General features: G+C 40.4%; 1 protein-coding gene across 3 annotated transcripts in view; it reads right to left on the bottom strand.

The window, feature by feature from the left end:
* Window positions 1–995: 995 nt before the first annotated feature.
* calcr (calcitonin receptor) overlaps window positions 996–15,289 on the bottom strand; it is a 62,056-nt gene continuing 47,762 nt past the window's right edge. For all 3 annotated transcript variants that reach the window (XM_084919050.1, XM_084919048.1, XM_084919049.1), the window contains 6 exons: window positions 14,966–15,119; window positions 12,788–12,848; window positions 12,551–12,617; window positions 12,207–12,425; window positions 11,332–11,373; window positions 996–5,327 (listed from right to left, as the gene is read on the bottom strand). In XM_084919050.1, the coding sequence (XP_084775176.1) occupies window positions 5,106–5,327; window positions 11,332–11,373; window positions 12,207–12,425; window positions 12,551–12,617; window positions 12,788–12,848; window positions 14,966–15,119 (765 nt within the window). In that variant the 3' untranslated portion in view covers window positions 996–5,105. The remainder of the gene's footprint in view (window positions 5,328–11,331; window positions 11,374–12,206; window positions 12,426–12,550; window positions 12,618–12,787; window positions 12,849–14,965; window positions 15,120–15,289) is intronic.

Genomic DNA, 15,289 nt, shown 5'->3' with positions numbered 1-15,289 from the left:
TTCATCTTACCTGTACTCTGAAACTATACAGAAGCTGGTTGTTTAGCAGTCAGCCTTTTAAATATCCTCTCATCAACTTCTGGCTTCTTGTAGATTCTCCTTTAATAGACGTTGTAAAAATGTTGAGTCGCTCTTTGAGTTTGCAAGTGCTTTGGGGTTTTTAAAAGTAGTTCTGTAAACCATTTATATTACTGTATATCCTGGGCCAAACACTGATTCTGACCAATGTCCAAGACTACATTTCTCCTTAAAATGTTGGGTGAACTGGAGATTATTCATCTCAGAAACTGCTTTGGTCAGATCTCTTTTAGTTACACAGATGATTAGATGTCTCCTGGATACAGCATATCAAGTATCACTGAACTGCTGACTTATGAAGCCTTCACCATTGTGAGCAACATATCGTAATTACTTTAATGTGTTATGGAGTGTATGCGGACATTCATCTTGTAACGGATCCATGTCAGTGGATTTTTTCCTGTTACAGACATCAGATGCTTTTATGTAATTCAGGCAGAACCTTTAAAATAAAACAGGGCTGTAAAGCGCTGCCAGCACTGCCTTGAGGAATCACAAGGCAAGACACCACATGGAGCTAGACTTCCCCTGTTTTCCCTGCACACTCATTAAACAAATTCTCTCAACACCGAAATGTTGACAGGAGAAAGTGTTGGCGAGTAAGCTGCTAAATCAACACAGAATTTCGCAGAATTGCTGGAAAACAAAGGTTGTTTCAGAAAGGTTTTAAACTTGATAATCTTACCGAATTATTTACGAACCCCAAAACAAAGCACGCTTTTTAATCATTAAGTCATCAGACTCTGAAAATTGTCCACTTTCCGATTGTTAGCTTTCATCTTTTTCTACCTTTTGCATTCACGCCACAGCTTTCTGTTTTTGCTGATTGCTCGAGAAATAGAGAGCGACACCAAATGATATGTCTCTGTTGTTGTGCTAAATGGGTGGAAGATTTTAAAAAAAAACAACACCAATCGTTGTGGCTTTTACAAAATACATTTTTTTATCAGCTCTGAGATGATGCTAGTCCAAGCTGAGAAGGAGAAAGAGACAAACACAAGCCAAAAATAAATGAGAAGGGAGGGGGGTAACAAAAATAATCATCATAGAATTTCACAGTGCAAAAATCTATTATGTACACAGTGTTTGCTTGTATTTACATGGGCATGAACAAACATACAAAATATATAGAATCCAGAATCCACAACACTAATAATATGTCTTACAGTGTGCACAAGATCCAGGAAACATCACCATAATAAAAATGAAGAGGAAGATGTATTTCATACTAAAATAAATAATTTTTCTCTCATACTAAAACATTTGAATCAGTAAAACCTATTCTGCCATCATGATTGTCTCTCTACGGTCCTTCCTAGTTCCTTACAGCCAGCTGGTAACATAAAAGTCACTGAAATATGAAACATATCCCAATGTCTGTTTTATGCAAAGGGGTGGGGGCTGTAAGAGGATTTGACAGGTGAAGCCATGAAAAGGGACTGAATGCATTCAGCTTGTGCAGCGTGCGGTTTATGTACTGTAGCGAAGCTGCGCCATTACAACTAGTAAATAGTGGCATCCCTGATTTGAGTAATTTCATCAAAATGATTTGATTTTCTGAACTGATTCATGAGTGACTCTGTGTGATTCGCTCTCAGTGGTGAGTGCTCAGATGTACTCAGATAAATCTCCTATAGCTATGAAAATATTTTTTAAAATGGTCTGCATTCATATGATTTTCCTCTGATTAAAGAAAGCAAATACTTACAGATTAATGAATATCAACGAGCCAATTCTTACAATCATTACAATGTACAAACTTATTCTGCATGGATACCTGTGGAGCATCTCTTATCCGTATCAGACAGTGATCTCACAATGTCTATGAAGATTAGATATATTTAGAGCTTTTTCTTATTCTGATCTCTCACAGGTGGTGCCCGACAGTTGACAATGACAAGGCAAATAAAAACTGAGCACACATTCAACAAATGCACCACGTACACATAAAATGAAAGTAAAAATGTTTTCTCATTATATATATATGTGTGTAGCCAATTTAGTTTTTAAACACCTTTGAATTGATTTTTGTGACTTTAGAATTATTAATAGTGATTCTTTGTTCACAGTTGAAACTAATCTCTAAAATGATCAAAGGCATCATGTACTGAGGTTGGGATTTTAACTTGTCTGCCACCTTAGACGTGCGATGAACATGATGACAGTGCAGAGTCAAGTGATTAAGGCTCCAGTCACACAGGCCTACAGCCTGGTCAGTGACTCCCTGGCAACAAACTTGTGTTTTGGTTGCCTGTAGTTACATGCAACACACTGACTTGCCCACAAACACTCACAACTCTCTGAGCAGCAGTGAAAGTGCAAAGAGTGCGACACAACCTGGAAGCAAAGACCGTTTTCCTTCACAGTAAAAGCCTTTTGAAACATGTTGGGTGGATCGCTAACATTTACTTTGAAGGTGAACCTTCAACATCAAATTTTGATTTCATTTTAGTCACATTCTTTTGTCTAAAACATAATTTAGTTTTAGTCTAGTTGTAGTTAACTAAATGTTATAAGATTATAGTAGACTAAACCTAAGCTGGACTAAAATAAAAAGTCTAAAAGTTTGTTGAGTTGCTCCACACGGTTTACAAAACGTCTGATCTTCCTTGACATGAAATACAAAAAGTGTCCATAAGTCTACGCTTGTCTTCCTCCCAAGCGTTGACTATTTGTCGCACTTTCATTAGAAATCGTCACTATTTAGTCTCCCTCCCGAAGAAAAAAAGATGTAATTAGTTTTGACTGGATCTCATTTCAGAATTTTTTTCTATTCTATTTCTATTCGTCGGCAAAATGTCAACATGTTTCAACATAGTTTTTGTCCTCGTACATTAGTTTTTATTTAGTTATCACCTTGTTTTTGTCAGAAAAATAAAGATAATTGACTGAGCGGAACATTCTCTGCTCTCCATCCACTTTGTCAAGTCTTATTACATTACTACTAGTTGGTGGTTTAAAAGTGAGTGTTTGCAGACAAGACAGTGTCTCCTATGCCATTTACAGGTGACCACAACAGTTTGATCACCACCACAGCAATCATAAGTGTTCTGGTGCCGCGCCCTCTTTGCATTCGATTTCACCAAGTGACAGCCAATCACTTGCCAAGCACTTGGGGAACACACACTTCACATTCAGTGGTTGTATCACGTCCAATATGGCAGACAACTCTTGAGCAAATCTCTGTTTGAGTAATATTTTTTTTAAAAGGTTCGAGGTCTCCCCCTCTTCCAAGTACTCAGCCTTTAGTTTAAAGTACTAGATAAGTAAATGTGTTTACATGTTAAAAGATGTACATCTTTATTTTGGAGAAATCAGCACGAGCGCCAGCGAGAACAACTCACGCTGACGCACTGCTATATTTCTGCTTACTAAAAGTGCAAAAGATACAGAGTATTACCAGCTTTATTATATAAGATGTTACTTCTACATGCCTTTTACCAAGAATTTAGCTCAACTTGGAACACTTTTCCATTTTGACAATGTAAGCAAAGAGAAGTTGCTGCTAAGGAGGCAAAAACAAATCACAGTAATGTGAGCAGCCAGAGGATTTAATAGCCATTGGCTACATGCTCTAGAAATATAAATGTTTTGATCTGGTGGAACTGAAATGTCTCTTATTGGACATGCAGTTTAAAAAATGACCAGATTTGAAGGACCTTGCACAGATAAATGCAAGACACAGCATTTACTAAGGTTTCAACAAACCCTTAACCAAGCCTAATAAAGAAAAAGCAGAGGAGTAATAGGAATGTGTTTAGGACCACTGATGGATGAGTTTAAACATCATGTTTGTGCAAGACCGCGACAAAGACGCGAACATGCATTTAAGACATCGGTAGGTTTAGTGTGCGCATACAGTTTGGATTTGATCTTTAGCGAGCCTTTCTCTTTTCTCCGATAAAAGCAGGTTACAGATTAGAGACATCATGAGCTCACAAAGGATGGCTGAGGATAAATTAGAATCATTGGCAGAGCTGACTGAATCATAACTCAGAACACAGTGGATCAACTCCGGTGGCTCTTCGGCCTCAACAGAACGGTTTTATTTTTAGCTTTGAAGTATTTTGTGTGTGTGCATTTTTGCGTCACAGCCCTGTGAGCTTCAGCATCGGCACAAATACAGCAACTGCATAACAACAAAGCAGTCAGGAATGCAGCATCACGGGACATTTACTGAGCACGTACTAGGGTATCGGCAAGGATAAAACATTGATAGAAAGTGTGGGTGGGGGGAAAACAAAAATCTTTTTAAAACATTTAAAACACTTTTTTTTTAAAAAATGAAACATGGTGAACATACATTATGTACACAATTCCAGAGGTTGGAGCGGAGAGGGTCTTCTGAAAGTTGACCTCTTTCATGGCACATTTGATCAGGTCGATGAGGTTTGCTGACGTTTGCGTGTGTGTTTGCGTCCGTGTCTTTTGCTTTATGGCACCTGTGCTTAGCTGGACATAGTACGCCCCCCCGCGGTCGTGACCACCAAACAGTACCCTTTGGTATAGGTGAGGTTAGGAATGATTGGTTCGTCTACTTCGCTTTGATAGTCATCCTCAACACCATCGCAGTCATTATTCACCTCTACATCATCGCTGTCACCTTCAGCACCGTCAGGAAAAGAAAGAAAACTTTGCTACCCTCACACAGTCACAGTTATTTCCACACTAGTGCAAGCCTCCATCACTGCGAGCGTGCACACGCAGTTTAGCAGCTTTAGGAAGTTGACACATGTCAAAAGCAGCTCTCCTTACGTCACAAGTTCTCAACATCAAAGTTCTGAAAAAGCAGCTGCAACAGCAATGTAAAGTAAAGTGTCAGCCTTGTAGCTAATCCACGTCAATGAGCTTTTTGTTTTCAGGCCTCTATCATCCTCCTGAGCTGAGCAAACCGGCATTAGCCCCGGAGATTTAATCGCTGAGATATGGCAGGTGAACTGAATTCATTTTCTTCTTTTTGCTGTACATTTACTTTGTTGCTCGTCCTCGGCTTTTTCCACCGCTACACATTTTATCCTCGGCGTTACTCAAGCGTACGTGTCTCCCGACTTTAGCGCCACCAGCTCAGAGTCCTCCGTGTGGCGCCCGTTCAAGTGTTCGGTGTTACAGTCGTGATGGTACATGAAGGCGGGTACCTCGGTGATGGAGGTGGCCGTGTAGGACGTGGAGCGCATCGAGCAGTGGTCCTTTCGTCTCTGACCCCACTGGGTTTTATACTGCATCCACTGTCTCTTCACAGCTGCCTGCACCTGGATGTCACACAAGCACATAAAAAAGGTGGTTTAGTGTCTCATATGTAGACACATGCAGCCTTAATAATAATATTTTACATCTAATTTAATTATTTGACTTCACTGCAAGCTTTGTTTTTGTGTTTTGAGTCGGAGAGGTTTGTGACAACACTGATCCAACTGACAATGATCTTAACTGATGTGCATGTTATTACTGCAGCATGTGTGGGCCACTCAAATTTCAATCACATTAGCGGATGACAGCTATAAAATGTAAATAGCCATTTTTGGGGGGCGGGGGGTGGCCAGGTTGTGCATGTGGCCAGATCATCTCACTATAAAAAGAGATAAATACACAAGGTTTATGTTTCTAGTACTGGGCAGGAACCCCATTTGCTTCAGAACTGCCTTAATTTGTCGTGGCATACAGTCAACCTGGGGCTGGGAACATTCCTCTGAGCTTTTTTGATGAGTGAGTGAACTTATTGTCATGTTCAAGATACCAGTTTGTGATTAACTGACATTTGTGACATGGTACATTATCCTTAACAACCATCAGAAGATGGGGTACGCTGCAGACATGGTCAGCAACACTACTCAGATAGGCGGTGGCATTTAAACAGTGCTCAGCTGGTAGTAAGGGGGCCTAGCAGCCTGAACTATTGATACAAGGCATGATCAATGCATCATTGTTGTTTACACCAAAGTCTGAGCTTACTATCCAAATACTGCAGCAAAAATCGACACTCAGCCAACATGTTTCCAATTTTTTGTCTGTTGTCCAATTTTGGTGATCTTGCACAAATTGTGGCATCGGTTTCTTCTTCCTATCTGACAGCAGCATGGTCTAGCTAAGACATCTTGCATGGTCTACTTTGGTCATTGAAGCACATCTACCTCAAGTATCAGCATTTTGTGCTTTCAGAGATGCTCTTATGCATACCTTGGTTGTAACTCTGACCAGTCTCCTCTAATCTGACATCAACAAGGCATGTGTTCGCCGGGTATTTCCTCATTTCAGGCCCATTCTCTATAAACCTAGAGATGGTTTGTAGGAAACTCCTAGTAGACAAGCAATGATGATGCAGTGACAATGATGCCACATTAAAAGTCACTTAAATTACGTTTTTCCCCATTCTGATGCTCAATTTAAAATTTGGGAGGTTGTCTAGACCGTGTCTAAATACTGATTAGATATATGCAGCAACGAGCAGCTGAACAGGTGTACATAATGAAGTGATCTAGAACCATGTTATAAATAAATTTACTTCCACACATTTCACCTACTAAATCTAACAACAGTTAAATGCCATCTTTCCACCGATGCCATTCAAAGGTATGAAAACATGACCATGATTATCCCAAAGGGTACATACAATTTTCTCTTTCTGGCATCCTGACTAAAAAACAAAGTGCACAGCTTCTTTCTCTTCAGGCTTTGCACCAATTAAATGATCAGAATATGACTCTAGTGATTATATAAGCAACAAATCTTCCAGCACTCTTTGAGTGTAAGAGGGGGGAACTCAATAGGCATGTTGACAACCATTGTTATCTTGCTGCAACCATTTGACACATTAAACACATTAATTTACTGTGAACCAAATCCATTTCTGTCATCACAAAATCCATTACTACCCTCGTGACTTATAGCACGTAACCCTTCATAATCCTTCTATTTAAGCCTTAATGCGATCATTAGTCACAGCGTTACATGCAGAAACTTCAATCAATCTCACCCCAGTCCAAAATTCAGCAGTGCTTTTCCCTGTCAGCTTGCTTGAGAATCGTGTGTGTCTGATATGTCTTAGAAACTATGAGGTCATTGAAATAACTGGGAAATATGGAACTATTTTTTTGTCAATAGAGTCTTCCTGCGAGTTCCTTTACAATAACAATAACAAATAATTCAAACTTTTCAGCCAGCAGCCCTGCAGACTGGCCGCCGGCGCTGCATCTGAACAAACAACAGCAACTCTTCGTGGAAACCAATATTAGCATCACACTACATGCATGCTAAGTTGTCTACAGCATATGGTAGAAATTCTTCCCAAAACCACAAACTACACGGGACTAACGGTGCAAAGGTAATCATTTTATTCAGTCATGTCTTAAAACCACTGTAATTACTGTGGGTACATTAACACAGAATGATCTAATGATATAAATTATGCCACTAATTGTCATTCTGAGACAAATGAGCATCTGAGTCTTACAGCTTCATGCTGAACGTCGTGCTTGGTGTCACAAATACAGTTTGAAAGCTGTTTGTCTCACTGACCTAACCTCACAATGGGGCTATTGAACAAACAAGGCAGGTCTTTGTAGTTTGGCCTTGAAATAAAAAAAAAAGAATTGAACTCAGCCCAGGAAACCCGTGTCCTGATTAAGAGAGCATGAATTGGCCATTATGCTGGTGAAGCAAACAAACCACTGCATTCCCTTGTGACAGTTCGTGTGTTCACCCTTTACACGTATGCCCAACGCATTGATTGTGTTTGACAAATTGTTTGCATCCTTTACGGTGATGAGACTGCTTTCTGTCTGCTCATGTACGAGTTAATAAGTGACATATTTTCCAAGCTGGATGCATAAAACAGAGCTTGACAGTGGGTTGCTAGGTCCTCTTTGCCAAACACCTCATGCTAAGTGCTCTAACACTTAGCGTGGACATTGTGCTGTAGAATGCGTGCGGTTGGCTGTGTGAGTCACAAAAACACCACGATGAGCTTTTGTTTTAATGTTTCCAGTGTTTTGAAGGGCCACAATTCTGTGAAACTTTAAGATTCTTACCTAGTTTGTGTGATATGTGTGAGTTAGGATGATGTTAGCAGATGTATCGGCAAAATAAAATCTGATGCTGGAGTCATTTCCTTTATGCTAGCTGTCGTCAGTTCTGACACCCAGAAGTGTCGGTACTGGAGGGGGGGAATCAAGCCTGGTCTATTTTTATGTTTGCAGAGGCGCGATCCCTGGCATGTCTCTGTGCCTGGTGTAGCCAGTTTCACTGATTATTGTGAAGGCTTATACCGCAGCCACTCTGCAAACACATTATTCCACTTCCTGACCTCCAAAACTTCCAAGTTGCTTTCACTGTATGTTTTGGCTCATTGTTCACGTGTGAGGTGCTTCTGTTGAAACACAAACCAATAAATTGGATTTGATTTAACCTGAGCAGAAATTAAAATGTTACACTCCAAAATTCTGCTTCTGTCTTTTCTCAACTCACAAATAATGAAAACACTAGTGAGTGAACATGCTCACAGCATGTGTTTGCCTTGTCACAGTACAGAAAGCACAGGTGGACTTCAAGATGACTCATGTCCATTAGGTGCCGCAGTAAGCCTTAAGAATGGAACGGCACAGACAAAAGCAGGGAATTCCCAAAGTGGGATGTATTTTTCCTACTGTGACAAATCAAAACATATGCAATGAAAAAGCATACAAGCTGATGCCATCACATTTCCCCCACATTGTTTTACAGGTGATGGTATACTGTATGCTTTGGATCATTTGCAGATCCAAGCATTTTCCATGCATTTCTTTCTTCCCATCCTCCTGCCAGATTTTAGTGTTATTCTCATCTCTCCAAAGAATCCTTTTTTAAAATTGCTCTGGTTTCTAAAAGTGTTTTGGCAAAATCTAATCAGGCTGTTCTATTCCTGGAAAGTTGCCTGACTCCTGGAAAATGTTGGGAAATTAATTTTTTTTCTTTATCATGGAAAGGATCCTACGATCATCCACCACTGTCTTCCAGAGATTTTTTTTGTTGCTAACAAAACCATCAAGCACTCCTTGCTCGGCCAACAGCAACAACTTCCAAATATAAGAAGTGTACATATAACAGATCCACAGTGTTTTTTTTGCCTTCTCAGGGTTGTTGCTTGTTATACAAACTCAAGCGACTCTGGAAAAGCACCTTTCTCTGGGACACCAAAGCCTCTTGTAGCTAAAGTCATCATTGTAAAAATCTGATTTTGTTGGAGATGAAAACAATTATTTTAAGAAATATCAAGATCCTAAATTCCCATAGTATTTTCCATTTATCCTTATCAGGGTCGCCGGGGAGTGCTGGAGCCTATCCCAGCTACCATAGGGCGAAAGTCAGGGTATACCCTGAACAGGTCGGCAGTCAACCGTTCGCTCTCACATTCAGACCTATGGGTAAATTAGAATCAACAATTAACCTGACCCCACTAATTGCATGTCTGTGTACTGTGGATGGAGTATTTTTTCATTGTGAAATGGAGAAGAAGAAGAATTGTACAGTAAAATTCTTAGTGCTTCTGCACACAGACATCATTTGCTTTGCATACTGAAGGACTGCATGAGGGCAGAGCCTGCACAGCAAATGGTTGCTCTTAATGACAGCCCTCACAGTATGGGACCGTACAGTAGGTTCTGGCTAGAAATAGGACCCTGGCAAAAACTATTTTTATGGTGTGAAGTGATAAGCACAGGAGACCAATTCATACAAATTTATTTCACTTGGCTTTAATGTTTTCCATAGTTTGTGCATCTCTGCAGTATTTTCCACTATTGCAACAAAACACCTCATAAAAAAGCATCAATATTTGTTTGGGGAACACAATTTACAGCATAAATATTTCTTAATTAAACGCCTTAATTAAATATTACAGATAATAGCAATTAAATAGTTGTTTAATTGCTTGATGTCTACACGCCATTCACACACTGGTGTGGACTAGCAAAATGCCTGAAATGTGTCCTCTAATGTTACAACCCTTGTGGAGACTTGAGCTTGAAAGCATCTTTCACACATTGAGTCTGGAGAGCTGTGAGGTCTTCACAGAATTATTAACCTGAGGTCTGCGTTTAATGCAACTCCAGCTCATCGGTTTGGTGAAGCATTTGAATCAAGTTAAGGATGCTGCTGTCAGACAGCTGCAGACAGGCTTAGAAAGGCTGACAGGAGAATGAAGAAAGAAGAGTCAATATTCAGCTGAGCTTGGAAACCACACAGTCATTTATAAAGTGTGTCTTACTCCTCGCCTGACATGACCCTTCTGCTTTTACTGTTGTAGCACCAGACTGGTCTCAGAAGAGGAAAAAGCGGAGGAATGTTTTATAACCTGCTACATTTGGAATTTGGAGAGATCTCTGCGAAGCTACAGCTATTTTACCCACGTACTCAAGGCCAAAACCAAAACTACGAGTCTGTGTTTGGTATTCATGGGTCACTTCTCGATACAGATGGAAGAGATCTGACCTGAAAACAAATTTTGAAAATGTTTTACCTGATGCAGTCTGATGTCTCATGCATAATGTCATAAGGGATGAGCAGTTTTATTACACAATCACTGAAAAGCTCCCAGAGTAACATGTGCAGGTTGACCTTTCCAAAAGGCTAATTGCTCAATCAAAACTAGCTATTATGATGTTAAACATGGCACAGGGGTACAATATTTTTTAAAGGAACGCTCAGATATTTGGGGGATTATTCACTTTCTTGCCAGAAGTAAACCGCTATGATTGATACCACACTTAAATAAAAATATGATACTCATAATCAGGCATGTTAGCTTAGCTACACGTAGCGACTGTAAAGACTAAGACAAGCTTCGTCCTGGGGCTAATTTACCTTTGTTTCCGCTAAAGCTAATTTATTAATTACTTACTGATTAAAGTGAACCAATTGTGTCAGACACACAGCGGGTTGCGAGCATAGCAGCCCCACCACCACCTTTTCAAAACTTATTTTTGGAAGGGCTAGCATATAAGAAGAAAACTGGCTCAGAGAGAGAGGGAAGAAAGGAGCTAACGCAGCTTGTTTCAGATACTGGGAAACCCAGAGAGCAGTAAAATAGGCGAGTATAAAATAAATAAAAATGATTTTGAACTGTAAATCTTGCAACACTACTCTAGTAGGATCCAAAAATAGAAATATGGAATTGGAAATGAGCATCGTAAGCTCCCCTTACTACCTTCTTACACCTAGCAACAAATGACACGGGAGCAGTGCTAATGTTAGCTAATGAGCTAACTAAATGACAGCCCTTACCTCCCCATTGAAGAAGCAGAATATGGTTGACACCAGCAAACCCTGATACAAAGATGGAAAAAGGAGATAATCATTTCTTTTCTAGTAAATTCAGTTTGCTTTTTTACATCTAAAAAAAATCACAACAGAAGTAGTCTCAGACAGTGCAGCCATCTGCCGAACCGTTGGAGGAAAGAATTGCTTAGACACATGATTTATTTATTTATTTATTTTTTACAGGGTGTGACTTTATAGAAGTGAGACAGGAAAGCAACTTTTAAAGAGAGAATACAAAGAAATATTGGGGCAACAACAGAATTATCTAATGGGCCATAAATATTTCATGGATTGTTTAACTCTTTCCTCTGTGGATGCCTACCAGGGTCAACCCTCATTTCTTTTTCCTGAACTGAGCGGCTTCTGTCGTATTTCACGCCCACCTCCTTCAAATGTCGTCTTTATGGGGGAAGGAGTAAATTAAGAACCTACTAAAACATAAAACAAAGCTAAGGTTGAACCCAAATGTTTTTTTAAGGGAGTCACATGAATAGATAATAACAACCACAGGGCAGAGAACGATGTTTTTAAGGGCGTAAAAGTTCAGTCATGCAAAATTAAAAATCAGCATCGTGAGCCTGGGGAGCCCAAGGGTACGGACAAATCTAGGTTGTACACTGTCTCACTTTTGCACTAAGGTTTCCGTATAAAGTAAAGCTCATGCTAAGCATATTTATTGCAATAATTTAATTGCTTTTTTCAAGATCATTATGATTTAAGCCCGAGGTGCAAAACGGCTGAATCCCCAGGGCAGTGAAGCTGCACTAGCCTCCTTTTTCAAGTCGTTGTTAGATTACTCTGAACTGAGCTCCTGTGTGTTTGCTGCAGCTCGTGCCTACCTGGTAATGCATGAGTATGTGCATTATGTACTCGTAGACTTCACCAGCCAGCCGGTTCTCCGGCCTCCAGGGAATGATGACAAACTGTATTCCCAGCAGGGGAACCAGGATCAGGGTGGCTCTCACTGCCTTCATGTACATGTTGGACTCTGCCCGGTGCGTATCTCGCAACTTGGTAACCAAAACTCTGATAATATTTAGCAGGAAAAAGAGATTGACCTACAGAAAAAGAAAAAATAAATCATGAATTAAACTCTAAATGAATATAAAAATATAAAGAGTCATCATGTAAAATTAGTTTTTCGTGCTTTTTCTGTGCGGAAACAGTGGATTAGCAGACTTACAAGAAGTGCTGCCACTATAGGGCCGTGGATGGCGTAGAGCAGATGGGTCTCCACACTCATCCAACAGCTACAGAAGGAAAAACATATCAGTCAGTGCTGTCAGCCTCCCAAAATACACATGCGTGCACACACATATGAAAACACGCGCGCCTGCACGCTCTCACTCTACCGCACACAGCCCAGCGCAAATGTAAACATCTTCTGTTTATTTGCCGAGGTTTCTGGAACATTACTCACTTGTCATCAAAATACTTTTTCCTTGCCACGGCGTGGATGGATACAGGCACTAGAGGAAAACCTTGGAGAGGAAAAGATGGGAGCCATATGAGGTCTTGAGTGAGTTTTGTGAAATTGCATTTGTCATTAACACAACTGTGAAAGCGTGGTTTAGCTTTGTTTGCTGGTCTAATGAAACTTTCCTTGGAAAGCTGGGTCCTCCTTATTTCTGCAAACTCTCCTGCGACAGCTTTATTGTTGCACCACTAACAACAAAGACAACACTACCACACGGTTAATTTTCTGTTACTTTTCCCTCTAATTTGACATTGTGTGGGTAAACACCCACTAGACACTGGGCACAGATTTTTCATCTTTTCTTCTGGATATAAACACAAAACTACATGTAGGGTCCATTTTCAATGAGGCCCTGCAGTGTGCTGGCCACAGATGGATCTGACAAGCTGGCCTCCCTCCATCCACACACACACACACACACACACACACACACACACACACACACACACACACACACACACACACACACACACACAGCAAAGACTCTACTCAAGGTTATCCCAACATTTTTAATGATGATCATCCATCCAGTTCCATTGCCCGCTTTTTTTTTTTCTTTTTTTTTTGACAGACTGTGTTATTCCTGTTTGGAGCAGTGTGGAAAACAAGACAGGAGCAGCACTAAGCGACAGGAGGGCCAATAAAGCTGTCAGCATGTCCACAATGAAATACCTTTATCCAAGACCATGATTTCTTGCTTTCACATTCAGATATTACAATGCAAACTCTGCCCTCTGATCAAACAGACGACTGCTCGCGAGCATATTTGCTCTGCGCTTGCTCAGATCTACGATATACTGCTGCTTGCACAGATTTCCTGTGATCCAGTCTAATCCACCTCCTTGCATGAAAGGTGCTTGTTTGTTTATCAAACTTCTGGTTCCCAGTCACTACCTCTGCTCACTTTGTAAATTTAATAAAGTGACAGCCAGCTTAAGGGAAAAATAAATCAGCCAGCCTGCGAGTCAGTTCATTGTTTTATTCATTTGTCACTAGCAGTCTTGCTCAGCTAATGAAAAGCTTAATTTAGTACATACAATAAGCCTACTATAGTGTGTTCTTCTAAATCAGCGGTCCCCAGCCTTTTTTGCGCTATGCACCGGTTTAATGTCAGACAATATTTTCACGGATGTGTCGCGGATAAATACAACAAAATAAAATGATACGACCAAGACAAAAACGGTGGTATTTTGTAAATATAATAATAAACGCGAATTCACTGTGTAATTGTGTAACTTTGTTAACAGCGTCCTCCTGAAATGCGCCAACAACATTGAGAGTAACGTCCTCCTCTCTGCCCCTTAACGCTCTCTGGTTGCTATGGTAACGTGTAAATATTTCTTTCAAAATAAGACACACAACTACAAAGACCGAGTTGACGATAAAAACTATGAAAACCATAAATTTCACACCCAAGCCTCAACTCTTGCGGCCCGGAACCAGTCTATGAGTCCATGACCCGGCGGTTGGGGACCGCTCTTCTAAAACATATGCTGCATGCATGTATATAAAATCGGGACTGTACAAAAGGAAGGCACAAATTTCTAAGTTATGAGAGGGAGAAAATATCTGTTCCTAAAGGACTCTCACAGAATTAAAGCACATGTACTCATAAATGGGGGAAAGGACAATGTCATTGGTCAACACCATATCTAAGACTTGAAAGGACAGTAGATGTAAGTAGGGAATGTGGGAACAAAGAGCTGGGGAACGGCATACGGCAAACTGTCTCCTTTGTGGAATCCCCAACACCACCGCTGGGTTATCAGCTCATACATAAAGATGCATGAGCAGGACTGGAGGTCCAAGAGCAAGTGAACAAAAGCAACTCGGGTGCAAGGATGGAAATGTTTGCAAGCATTTGAGTTCAGAAGACTATTAAACTGAGTGCAGACGTTTAAGGGAGAGCATTGTCTGAACAGGAAACGTACAAATGATGCTCTTAAACTGAATGACCGCACGCTTGATATTAAAATAACCTCAGTCACAAGAAAATTGTTAGATTGTACCCAATCTTGTTGAATTGCTTCTCTGGGATTTTTCAAGCTGCAAGAATAAGTTTTTACAGACACACTATAGCAAAGAAACAAAACAAAACGGGACATGGTAAAAATGACTCACCCCAGCCCAGGAGGTAGTACCAGTGCAGGTGCTGCTCCTCTGCAAACACCGCCACCACGATGAGCGTGTGCAGGTAGATGCCTTCACAGAGCATCCAGAAGTAATTACAGCCCAACATGTACATGTGAAAGAACTGCAACACCTTACAGCCAACCTGCAGGGAGAACAAAATCAATCATATCAACCTTTTTTCTGCTTTGCAGTCTTTTTTTTGAATGAGATGATCCAGTTGAAACAGTCGTGACATCATCTCAGCAGGAGACATAAAAAAGATTTAATGGGATGTTTCAGCACTCGTGGCACAAAATCATTAGCCAGTATTAT

The sequence above is a fragment of the Perissodus microlepis genome, chromosome 22, assembly GCF_051167445.1.
Source record: "Perissodus microlepis isolate ML-2025 ecotype Zambia chromosome 22, ASM5116744v1, whole genome shotgun sequence".
NCBI classification, from domain to species: domain Eukaryota; kingdom Metazoa; phylum Chordata; class Actinopteri; order Cichliformes; family Cichlidae; genus Perissodus; species Perissodus microlepis.
Note: the sequence above shows the minus strand (reverse complement) of the source record. Positions and strands in the feature narration are given on the sequence as shown.